A 13,578-nucleotide genomic window follows, 5' to 3' on the forward strand; every position below is an offset into this window, starting at 1 on the left:
TTTAAATCTGTATATTGCCATGATGAACAACGCATACTTCAAACTTAGTAATAATAATAATAATAATAATAATAATAATAATAATAATAATAATAATAATAATAATACAACTTTTCTCACAATTTATAACTCAGAACAAACAAAAACAACATTAATTTGGAAGCAGATGAATTCTTCGACAACTGTCTACGAGATAAATAATTCATTCGAGAAATATTGTTTTTACTAACCTAATGGCGCAACTTACATCAGTGCAAATAGAATCGTGGGAATATAGATCCCCACTAAGAACACTAATTTAATTTCACTTTATATACACTGCAGTGGATAAATAATTTGATAAATATTCGTATAAACTTTAGCACTAACACAATGACAGAAAAAAACACGCACCAGTAATATAACTGCGAGATTAAAAACCGCACAAAGCAACTGAAAGAGCTGCCAACTGATTCATTGAGACCTCCCCTATTACCAGAGTAAATGTCCGGCTCCATGGCTAAATGGTTAGCGCGCTGGCCTTTGGTCACAGGAATCCCGGGTTCGATTCCCGGCAGGCTCTGGAATTTTAACCATCATTGGGTGTATGTGTTGTCTTCATCATCATTTCATCCTCATCACGACTCACAGGTCGCCTACGGGTGTCAAATCAAAAGACCTGCATCTGGCGAGTCGAACATGTCCTCGGATACTTCCGGCACTAAAAGCCATACGCTATTTCATTTCACCAGAGTAAATTACATTGTAATGCGGGATAACATTTAGGGTCAGTCAAAGATTCTTTGGCTCACCTACGAATTCCTTATTTTTGACACAAAAGGAAGATGGATATTTTAATAAGCATGTGTGAGATAGATTGCCTCCAATTACGCTTTACTTTCGAGCCCAGACGATGCTACTCTCTAGTGGCAGATTCGCTTACCACGTTCAACATAAGCACGGCCGACTGGATCCCTCGCTGCGCTCCGGGTAGCAGGAGACATCGAGTACTTCTACCCCCTTGCGGGAGAGGAAGTAACTATAGACGGGATCAGTGAAAGTTGATCCCGGTTTACGGTATACTCCGCCGGCTAGGAGGAGTGTTGCAAGCTTGGCTGCGCCTGCGTATTGCTTCCTTCAGGCTACAGGCAAGGGCTCACTTCACATGAGCACGAGCCTTGTTCTCCGGGAGAACGGCGCTAGGTGTTCGACAGATCTCGTCCTGATTTGCACAAAACACAAATTCATATCGTACTCAAAACAACGAAAAGGCATCAGGATAATTGTACTGTACATAAATAATATTCCTTACAGTTCCAAGCTACGTGCTGGAGCCCGGTAGCACGTACTGACCGGCCGCCACTGAAAACAGCTCGACTGATTACAAAGTTTTAGCTCCAGAAGTTTCTGAGTCCGACGCACTGCCCTTCGGTTCAGAGGGCCCCGGGTTCGATTCCAGACAGGCCCGAAGGTTTTAACTGCGTATGGTTAATTCTTATCATTCGGGAACTGGGCGTTTGTGTTGCCGCAATACACTCTTTATATTCACACGCAATAGTGAGTACATCCCTCCAAAAAAAGCGTTGGCGTCAGGAAGGCCAGCCAGGCATAAAACAGGGCCAAGTCAAACCCTGCTACCAAACCAGTGCGTGGGATAAACAGAATAAGAAGAAAGAGAAGCTGACGAAGGTACGGAAATTTCTCAGATCATCTTGGTCATGGTTCGATTTCAAACGTCGTGACCTTTCAGGCAATTCTCTGAACAATACTCTGTCATACACCGCAGTCCTGCTGTGTGCCTTGTCCTTTCAACTGGCAGATTCGTCAAATTCTTAACTGAGTCAATGAACCGGTTCGGGTCACGAGCCCTTACCCGTCAACTTTGCTCTGAACGATATGGCCCTAAAATGTCAATATTTGCCTTTTGATGTTTGGGAGTAGACTTGCGTTAGGAGCAATCCTTAGCTACTTCACAATGGAGTCATTCTGTCTTCTTACTAACCACGATGTTCCTAGCCTTTCTAGGACAGCACGTCATCTCGTAGTCTTCGATTATCTTCCGGTGTGCAACATTTATAATTCAAGCCATACGCGGCGACTGGAAATACCAAATCTCAAACCAGTCGATTCTTTGTTTCCTTGGTAATATCATGATCTTTACTTATTTTTTGTTAGAGAACACAGTACATTCTTAACCATACCGACTCTTCTTTTAGTTTCGCCTTCATAAGTTCTCTTACTGGAAACTCCTCCGTAGATTACTTTTTCAGTGAGACCTATATTATCATGCAGAGGAACACAAATTTGCAATGCTAACATTTAAGAGATGTGACACTCCAACTCCTCTCAACCTTTTCAGAACCAAGGTTTATTCGCCCTTACGTTTTTCTGGATGTTTTAGCAATGGCTGAAATGGCCTAAGTAGTTGAAAAAATATTGCAAATTTAAGTTACTGAACAACCATGGAAGGAAAACATGGACCATTGTTATCCACTGACTCTTTCACCGAAAATGAACAACAGTACATTAAGCTTCCACCACAGATTCATTCACAGCAACTTGTTTTCACTATCATAACAAAAGCCACACTAACCATATCTAATATCGATCTAAAATATCATCCCCCATTACGCTTTCATTACGACTGGGTAGAAACATGCAGGAAGACGGTAGACAGCTGTCAACGTTGAACTCAAAGCATATAATTATAGTAAGAATATTGTAGAGTGATGAATCGAATCGACTGCCGCCTTCACAGGGCATTGCTCAGTTCCGCAGCTAAATGGTTGACAAAGAGGCTTCCGGGTTCGAATCTCGGCCGAGTCGAGGATTTTAACCTTCGCTAGTTAATTCCCCTGGTTTGTGGACTGGGCGATGGTATTATCTTCAATATTAGATTTCACCGTAGGTACGCCCCATCCTCACAGATGCGCAGGTCGCCCATGGACGTAAATTCGAAGGATCTGCACCGCACTCTGCGCAGGGTCCTACGCCATTATATTATTAATCACAGGGCACTGTCAGATGATAGCACCTCCTGTTGAACAGCGGAACTCCAGAGTCAGACTAAACGAGTAGTTGGATCGATGGAGCATAATCATTCGACAGAACAGCTAGCCATGATCTAGGCTCTGAGCAAGGTGAACAGTTCCACCTCATTCAGGGACTTGGCTACACTGCGGTGACGTTATTTATAAACAATTCCTAAGGGCGAGGGAAGCCGCAAACAGTAGGTAGCAAACTTCAAATTCTAGACTATTATATCCCGAATCTATTTTAATTTCTCACAAATTTCAAAGCAGAAAGTTATCTCCTATGATCTAGCTGTTACGTGACATACTAGGTGTACTCCAGCACTCTGCGTTACTTTACACATATTTACTACACCAATAGAAAGCAAGAAAACTAAGCGAATCAGCATTCAACTGTCCCCCGTGCTCTTGCATTAGGAACCAAGTAATTACCCGGCACTGAATGAGGGACGCATTAACCTAACGTAAGCAGGACAGGGTAGAATCTCGATTTTCAAACATTTGTCACTGCATTCAACTCCAGGTCGTAAACGAGATACCACCCTCCACTGGTTCTAGGTCACGACGAAAGCGCTCCATATTTATAACGTGTGGTGTTGAATCCCACATCGCGTACCGTGCCAAGAAAAATGATTCATTATTTCTCAAGAGGCAAGATGCAGTACGAGCAGCAGTGCATGGCCATTCACGATGAGGTTCTTTCACAGAAGTAATAACGTTTCATATTTTATAGTAGTCCAGTCACGTCTACTTGGAAATTATGCATAGGATGATCAAATTAAAGCTTACTTTATGAGCCATTCAAATAAAAATGTGAACAAAAATATGGAGTCTTGCCATATTATCTGAGAATTCTACAACTGGGAAATAGCTACTGAGCTCAGACTGTAAAAAGTTACCTGAATCTCTAACATCTCGCCATCTCCTGTCTTCAACAGACGTGCATTATTTCAGTCTAATACATTTGAACACGTTTATTAGAAGTAGAGTATTCGCAGTCAATAGTTCACTGTACTTATACAGCTCTATTTGTCTCACAAGAAATTCCAGCCTATATTAATTTCCCTCTTAATATCTTCACCAGTTCCCTTGTCCACGCATATTGGCTTTTCATATACTTCTTTCGCAAGAGGTTCAAGGCAATTTAATGGGGCCTTTCCGTGTTATTCGAACAGAAAAATGATTGGCTCTTACGTCCTGATTGGGTATTTTGTAATAATAATAATAATAATAATAATAATAATAATACCTAGCGAGTTGGGCATGCGGCTAGGGGCGCACAGCTGTGAGCTCGAGTCCGGGAGATAGCGGGTTCGAATCCCACTGTCGGCAGCCCTGAAGATGGTTTTCAGTGGTTTCCCATTTTCACTCCAGGCAAATGCTGAGGCTGTACCTTAATTAAGGCCACGGTCGCTTCCTTCCAACTCATAGACCTTTCCCATCCAATCGTCGCCATAAGACCTATCTGTGTCGATGCGACGTAAAGCCACTAGCAAAAAAGATCTACTTTGTTGTATCTACAAGCTCGAGTAGAATAAGTGAATTATTTGTAGTATTAATAATTTTTTATGGAGATTGTTTCTTAACCACAAAAATGTTGTTGAAATTTCCACCAATGTTTAAACATTAAACTTTAAGAGATGGATGTGCAGTTCTACTATGGGTGGTTGTTCTCTACGTACTGAAGAATGCAGCAGAGTACAAAGTTTTAAATGAATATCTTCAAAACTCCGGAAGTTAACAGGGGATCAGATTCGAAAAACATGTTCCACAGAAAACGAGCAACAAACTCACTCACGTGTTGAAAAACTTCTAGAATTGAAATGGCTAACGTGAGTGACGGCCCTGCACTGTTCAGGTCATAACGTGGAAAGTATTATTGATATCGACGAAATTCCAAACCTGATTCGTAAAGACGATTTCGTAGCTCATGAAAAAATAATTAAAAATTACATTTTTGGAACCCACAGGCGTTGGTCCCTCCTTCATTTCGCCATTCTGTCAGTGAGTTTCAACTCTCCAGCTGCGATCGTAATCGTGAACAATGAAAGTCTAACTTTATGGAAAACATCATCAGCCATCACTTCTTTAAGGTCACCATTGTTCGTTGCTTACGTCTCCAGCCTTATGTTCGTACAGTGAAATGCCTCACCATTTCACCGATTTAAGCCTCAGAAATATACTGGCGGAAAAAAATACCCTATCACCATGAAATAAGGAATGTAGAATATGGAAATTTTGACAATATTTGTCGAGGTAATATATTTATATTAAAAGGTACAAGAATACAGATTAATATCCGCGCGAGAAAAGCCATCGCAAATGTACCATGCTGGTCCATTAATAACCGGTGTAATCGCGTGACTGTTGAATGCAGGCATTGTGTCGTACAGGTGCCGGATGTCAGCTTGTGGGATGGAGTTCCATGCCTGTTGCACTTGGTCGGTCAATACAGTGACGGTTAATGCCGGTCGTAGATGACGCTAGAGTTGCCGCCCAATGATGTCCCATACGTGCTCGATTGGGGACAGATCGGGAATTGAGCAGGCCAGGCAACATGTCGACACTCTGAAGAGCACGTTGGGTTACATCAGCTTCGTAGGGGCGTGCATTATCCTGTTGGAAAAGCTCCCCGTGAATGCTGTTCATGAATGGCAGCACAACAGGTCGAATCGCCAAACGGACGTACACATCTGCAGTCAGGGTGCGTAGGATAACCACGAGAGTGCTCCTGCTGTCGTAGGAAATTGTTCCCAGGACCAGAACTCCCAGTGTAGGTCTAGTGTGTCGACGCCGTAGACATGTGGAATGCAAACGCTCACCTGGCCTCCTCCTAACCAACACACGGCCATCACTGGCACCAAGGCAGAACCAGCTTTCATCGGAAAACACAACGGACCTTCATTCCATCCTCCAATGAGCTCTCGCTTGACACCACTGAAGTCGCAGACGGCGGTGGTTTGGGGTAAGTGGAATGCACGCCGTAGGGCGTCTGGCTCAGAGATGTCCTTCAAGTAAACGATTTCAAACAGTTTGCTGCGTCACTGTGGTGCCCAAGGTACGTAGAATACTCTACCTACCTTGTTTGGTGCCAACTGCCGCTCGAATTTCTGCTGCAGACGCAGTCCGCTGCGTCACACCCATACGCTGAATACGGCGGTCCTCCCTCTCGGTGGTGCCACGGGGCCCTCCGGAGCCCGGTATTCTTGCGAGCGTACCTTATCGTGACCACTGCTGCCAGCACGCAGGCACAGTGGAGACATTCCTGCCAAGTCGTTCTGCAATAGCGCGGAAGGTAAATCCACCTTCACGTAGCCCTATTATACGGCCTCGTTCAACCGCAGTGAGCTGTTGATACTGGCCTCTTCACTCCGTCCAATCTCACAGGTAACTAACGCTCTCGCACAGTACAGCCCGTATTTAAAGCAAATCTAATGTGCAACGTCACGGGGTCGGTACTAGCACCACGCTAATGCGATTTGCGGGAAATTCGAATCAATGTCATCTTTCAGATGTATAAACACGCATGCCAACATTCGTTAATCTAGCACAACCCATTCTTGGTGTTTGAATACTTTTTTTTCCGCCAGTGTATATGAAAACGTGGCTGCAAAACCACCGTAATCCAACATAAACCAATTCAAAAGTTTGTTCCAGTGAAAATTGTGATCGCAAATGAAAAGATGTGCCTTAGATTGTTCTTTAGTAAATAGCTTGGAAGTAGGTCCGGTAGAAAACCATTGTGTAAGCAAATTAAAATTTTCAGCATAGTGCATTCAAATATGGATTTCTTCTTTGTCATAAAATGTCTTCTTATATGCCTGATGTATGCCAAATTGAAGAACGTTTGTTGTAATAACAGTAACCCACTCATTTTAAACGTCAGGGTGGTATTGCATCCGGGATTTGTCATGCCCAGTTTTAGAGTATTCCCTGTGAGAATTTTCGGACTACAGCGCTGGGTATAGAGTTCTTAAATATCACAATATCGTAGTATCTACCACCTTTTGTCCCTATTTAATCAAATAAAGTATACTAGTACCAAATACCTAGCTACAGACAGTTATCACTTCACATCGTTCACGTACGAAATCCTATCGGCAGTTTTGTCAGGAAGCCTAGGAGCTTTACATACCTACAAGAAACCTCTGTATGAGTGTTAAACAGTCACGAGAAAAAGCAGGAAGGACGCTCCACAACAGGGAATAACAAATCATATTCCAGTTTATGTATATTTGTAATATTAATATGTACACAAATAGTATAAGTCACATTATTATAAACATATGATACAGTGCACCTGTAAGAACAATGAAGAATACTGTGTGAAGTACTTGCGTCCACCGCTAAACACAAGCAAACAAATCATGCTAACAGTATAAGTCATTCAAGAAATTTTGCGCCGGTAAAATCACTTATCTTAATAACTGACAACTTAGTAAAAAACAATGGCTCCAGTGAGAAAAAAAATAATAAATGCGGGACGTAAATCTACTGACCTGATATCATACTAATTTCTAATTATACTCGCCAGCAGTCATGTAACGTGAGGATTATGAAATTCACAGTCCTTTTACTGCTATGAGATTTGTAGCAACTAGAAATTTCCCATGAAAAGTGTTGCTGCTCTAAATTTAAACACGCCTACTATACTGCATAATTTAGAATGGATTTTGATGGATTATGAATGTCAGTAAGTTGCCCAGCACGTCTTCAGCATTTTGTGTTACCTGACCGAGTTGGCCGTGTGGTTAGGTGTGCGCAGCTGTGAGCTTGCATTCGGGAGATAGTGGGTTCGAACCCGACTGCCGGCAGCCCTGAAGATGGTTTCACATTGTTTCCCACTTACACACCAGGAAAATGCTGGAGCTGTACCTTAATTAAAGCCACGGCCACTTACTTCTTACTCCCAGACCTTTCCTATCCCATAGTGGCCATAAGACCTATCTGCGGCGGTGCGACACAAAGCAACTTGTAAACAGAAAAAAAAAGTACCGTTTTGTTCGGCACAATTAACTCACTGTTGTTCGATCTTAGTATGTACAAACCAGTGGAGGGCAATCAACAATTTTGATTACAAAAACATTTAAAAAATAAATTATGCCCCATAAGAACTTTGCAGAAAAAACGGACAAGTCAGAATTACTCAGCGATGAAAAATGCAAGAGAGATCGAAAAAAATTCGTAAGATCTGGGGACAACAGGTTCGAATTCCACCGTAAACGAATCTTAGAATTTTAAATGGAAAATGAGGAGAAATTATTTTAAGGTTTTGTCAAGACCACGACTGTGTACTTCCCTATCTCGACCTGTGAAATAAACATGACAGAATGCCCATTTAACACGTCCTCAGACAGATTCTAGTACGCGTAAGTACAAAAGTCTAAAATAATACAGTCAGCTAGGTTTTTTTACTTTTTTATAATCTGCTTTACGTCGCACCGTCTTATGGTGACGATGCGATAGAAAAGGTCCAGGAGTGGGTAAGAAGCGACCGTGGTCTTAAAGTACAGCCCCGGCATTTGCTTGGTGTGAAAATGGAAAACCACGGGAAAAAATCTTCAGGGGTGTCGAGAGTGGGGTTCGAACCCATTATCTCCCGAATGCAAGCTGATATCTACGTGACCCAAACTGCACAACCACTTGCTCGGTGATTTTTTTTTTTTTTTTTTTTTTACTTGACATAGCCATGGGATCTAAAGGATACGAATTTTCATTTCAAAAATCCCACAAACGTTGGCACAAGAGCTCCAAACTCATAAACGAAGCAACCACTGTGAAAGTGTACGTCAACATAAGGACAGGATCAAAATGCACCGAAGAAAGCTGATTATTAAAAGGGCCAACATTTTTTTTTTTTTTAATTCTTCAGGTAGAAAGCGACATAGGCACCATGGCAACAATTAGGACACGATTGTTAGTTTCTTGAATGACTTATTGTCAAAATTTCCCTCTAATGCAAATATGCAGTGGACGCAAGCAAGGAAGCGCCAAAGCGGGTCTTACCTGCAGCGTTGTTTGATGAGATGACACCTGCGGACAGTGCATTCGGGCCGTGAACACTGCAATGGCGGCCCCGGTCCCATCGCGCGTGGGCTGGACACAAACACACATGCAGGGAGTGAGTGAGGATACACGCAAACACACTAGGTCGTGAGTCAATCACAACTAACGCAGTGACATACCATTCCTAAGAGAGTCATCAGTTGCGCTGGACTAATTCTTAACTAAACCAGAATTATGAGCATCAGAACGTGCCTACAGCTAGAGTTCTGCGCGGATGCGGATATCAGCAGTTTTATACGCGGATATCCTCAAAGTTAGTGTCTTGGCGGATGCGAACTGTATGACAGGCGGATAATTTTACTGGTAATTTCTACATAATTTTCATAGATTTTAACTGAGGTATACTCTATAAATATCGAGAAGTGAGTTTTTCATACATTTCATGCAGTTATTTTTGCTTGCGGTGAGGCGACCCTTGACAATGGTACGGAAGAATGGTGATATATAAAGAGCCTCGAGTCCATAATACAGTAAATCTGACCTAACTGACTCCTGTCTGCAATTAGCGAAAGGAAGGAACAAAGGTTCTGAAAGAGAACCGCTCAATATGTCGATAGCTGTCGCAAGAAGAAATGCCTCAAACGTGTCACTGTATCCAGGTATCATACATACATACATACATACATACATACATACATACATACATACATACATACATACATACATACATTATCATTATAGACTGCTATGCCTTTCAGCGTTCAGTCTGCAAGCCTCTGAGAATTTACTAAACGTCACCACAATCCTCGATTTGCAACTAGTGTTGTGGCCTCATTTAGTTCTATGCCTCTTATCTTTAAATCAGGCCTATCGTATTATGTTAACAGATCTATCCGTTTCAATACCTTGGGTGTAATATATCCAAATAGCTGCAATATCTGCGGATAACCATTCGCGGATGCGGATGAAGGAAGTGCGGATGGGGAGCGGATTTTTGTATATCCGCGCAGGGCTCTACACATAGCCTATTTCTCTAGCTCCTTCCAACGATTTTAAATCCCTCTGGCCTTTTTGTTTGCTTTTGGGACTTTTTCCGTTTGTAGAATGACTTTAACGCTTTGTTGACAGAGGGGATTTTCAAAGTCCCGGAACTTTAACCCTGATATAATTTAAATCACAACGTCCCATGTCTCCTAAACTCCTGCCAGGACATATACGTCTCTTCTGGAAGTTGAAGACAGTTATAATATTAAAGTAGTTCAAGAGTAGATAGAATAAAGACCAGTGCAGCAAGTACCGGGAACTAATTGCTAATTTAACATAATTCCTGCGAAATAAACGGTGTAACTTTTAGAACAGTGCTGTTAAATAAAGATTAGAGGAAGGATCTGCAATTCGATACGTTGGATATTCTCAATTACACAGCTGATACAATAGTTACACTAGCGGAAATGGAAAGTGTTACACCATTAAGTACCACTCCGATATTTATCAGATTTTGTGGAGATGTTCATCACGTAACAGGTATTAAATGATTAAACTTTCATTCCATTCGGAACTATCCGTCACAGTCATCATCAGTATGAGGTATATCTTGTATTCGGCATGGCATGGAAGTGAACACCCGCCGAATGCCGTCTTGAGGGATTTCTTACCATTCCTGAAACACACGCTCTGTCAGTTCATGAAGATTGCTGGCTGGAGGATGATATGACCGTACACGTCCTCCCATCACATTCAAGACATGCTGTATGGGTGACAAATCAGGGGACCGGGCAAGCCAGTCAAGGATCCGTACATTCACCAAGGCGTTTCTGGTGTGAATTGCAGTGTGGGCTCTTGCTTTATCCTGATGAAATATGTAATTTGGCACCCTTGTCATGGAGGGTATGACAACAGAGTTTAACATTCTTGCCACATACTGGCGAGCATTTAGTCTCCCTTCAATAAGTACCAAATCCGTCCTGTTGGCATATCCAATGCCTCCCCGCACCATGATTCTGCGCATCGATAATCGCTTCTTCCTGTGATCTTTCACCAGGTGATCTACGGATATATTCACGTCGATTTGATCGCCACAAACAGAAGCGAGGCTTATCGCTGAACACCACCGAATGCCACTCAATGTCCCAGTTGATTCTGCCTCTGCACCATGCAAGTCTCCGTTGTCTGTGGTTTGGTGTCAACGGTGAACAACGCATGGCAACTCGAACTCTCACCCAGCTTCCAGTAATCTGTTCCCGACGGTTTGTAGTGACACTGCCCCTAACCTCTGCCCGGGTTTCAACTGTCGTCATCCGTCTGTTCGTCAGGGTCAGCCGAAGAATCCTACGATCTTCTCGTGGTGTAGTCCTTCTGGAAGGACCCGTGCCTGCTCTTCGTGCCACACTGTTGTCTTGAGTCCATCTCGTCACTACTTGTTCTGGAGTCATTGCACTATAGCCAACTGTCTGCGCAATCTGTTGGTATGATGCCCCCATGTTCCTCATGCCAATGATTTGACCTTTCACCAAGTCCGAAAGACGGCGATAAGCTGCCCGTGCATGTCTTCTAGGCATGCTGTGATGCGATTTCTACGTGAAAAGATACAGTAACGTTAGACACACTCAGCAGCCTTCAAGTACACACCCCAGCCGCGATATTAAGGAATGGCGCTTTCCTGTGCTAACACAGGTCGTATGAGGATGAAATTTTATTCAGCATATCTCACAGCCATGGAAATTCTGGGGTATCAGTTTAGTTGCATTCGGTCAAGGTGTCTATGGTGTAACACTTTCCATTTCCGCTAGTGTATTATGAATAGAAATTGTGAAAATCACCCGCAAAATTTCTAGAAAGTTACCAAAATTTCTGACATTTTTTTACAATTTGTTTTACGTCACGCCGACACAGATAGGTCTTATGGCGACAATGGGTTAGGAAAGGGCTAGGAGTGGGAAGGAAGCGGCCGTGGCCTTAATTAAGGTAGAGCTCCAGCATTTGCCTGGTGTGAAAATGGGAACCCGCGGAAAACTATCTTCAGGGCTGCCGACAGTGGAATTCGAACCCACTATCTCCCGGATACAAGCTCACAGCCACGCGCCCCTGACCGCACGGCCAACACGCCCAGTTGGAAATATTGAAGGTATCTAATTCTTATTTCTCCCTGTGGAGCAAAGAGCATCGAGGATAGCTCTCCATTCGCTATTCGCTGTTCTGTACCAGGCCTCTTACTCCACCTCATGTTTTCCCATTTTAACCAGTTCCTCTCGAACTGTTCGCCTCCAAGTGTTCCTAGGTCCTCCGCGTTTCCTCCCTCTTTTTAGATTCCATTCTAAGACCAACTTTTTAACTGATCCGTCCAGTTTACCTAATGTGTGTTCTATCCACCCCCCCCCCCCTTTCTTTTCCTTACCAGTATTTCTACACCAATGGGTTTCTGGTTGGTTTCGTTTGTGATCACTTCCGGCCATCTGATACTAATGATACGCCACAGACAGCGTTTCACGAACACATGGAGTTGGTGTGTAATTTGTTTAGTGATCTTCCTTGATTCACAGGCGTCAAGAAAGGACTTCACGTTGGTATTGAAAAATCGATCTTGGTTTTTCGTGAGAAGTTACTGTTCTTCCCAACTTGGGTATAATGGAACGAATGAGACATTTGCTTTGCGGACTCGAAACTTGACGTCCTCCTCTCCACCGCCACTCTTTGTCATTTTATTTTAAGGTATTTTCGCATTAATTTACATGAGAATATTTTTAATTATTACGTTTCAAAGGTCGTAAGCAATGGTTAATGTTCAGGTATTTCTTTCCATTCATTTTTGTCGCTTTAATATATTTTCTTGTATTTTTTTTTCCTATGAAGTTGTTGGTAGTTTCTTCTTTCTTTTTTGCTGCTGCTATGTAATTTGAGCATTTTATAACAGGTCACTGTAATTAGGCATTGTCACCGGGACAGCTCAGTCCGGCTCCATGGCTAAATGGTTAGCATGCTGGCCTTTGGTCACAGGGGTCCCGCGTTCGATTCCCGGCAGGGTCGGGAATTTTAACCATCGTAGGTTAATTTCGCTGGCACGGAGGCTGGGTATGCGTGTTGTCTTCATCATCATTTCATCCTCATCACGACGGGCAGGTCGCCCACGGGTGTCAAATCAAAAGACCTGCACCTGGCGAGCCGAACCCGTCCTGCGATATCCCGGCACTAAAAGCCATACGACATTTCATTTCATCTCCCGAATACAAGCTCAAAGCTGCGCGCCCCTAACTCCATAGCCAACTCACTCGGTAAATTTTCCTACCAAACTCACTACATTTATTTTCAAGATACAAGATATTACATTGCAGGCTTTCAGCACAGTCTGCCATTAAGAGCAAGTCGTCGGCATAGGCCGAACTGGGTACTACAACTTCTACAACTCTATACCTTTCAGTACATGATCCATTTAACTATGAACAGCAGCCTTATCTAACTCCTGTATCTTTAACCAATAAATCATTCTACCAGCAATTTTCACTGTAACCGAATTGTCAGCATTGATTGTTTTTAGTAATCTATCCTTAATCCCATAATCCTGCAG

General features: G+C 42.8%; 1 protein-coding gene across 1 annotated transcript in view; it reads right to left on the bottom strand.

Annotated features, from left to right (window-relative positions):
• The window catches only part of LOC136863510 (tyrosine-protein phosphatase non-receptor type 9-like), a 341,328-nt gene that overhangs the window by 136,534 nt on the left and 191,216 nt on the right, over nt 1-13,578 (bottom strand). Inside the window, exon 3 of the mRNA XM_068226492.1 lies at nt 9,018-9,107. Coding sequence (XP_068082593.1) covers nt 9,018-9,107 — 90 coding nt within the window. The remainder of the gene's footprint in view (nt 1-9,017; nt 9,108-13,578) is intronic.

The sequence above is a fragment of the Anabrus simplex genome, chromosome 1, assembly GCF_040414725.1.
Source record: "Anabrus simplex isolate iqAnaSimp1 chromosome 1, ASM4041472v1, whole genome shotgun sequence".
NCBI classification, from domain to species: Eukaryota; Metazoa; Arthropoda; class Insecta; order Orthoptera; family Tettigoniidae; genus Anabrus; species Anabrus simplex.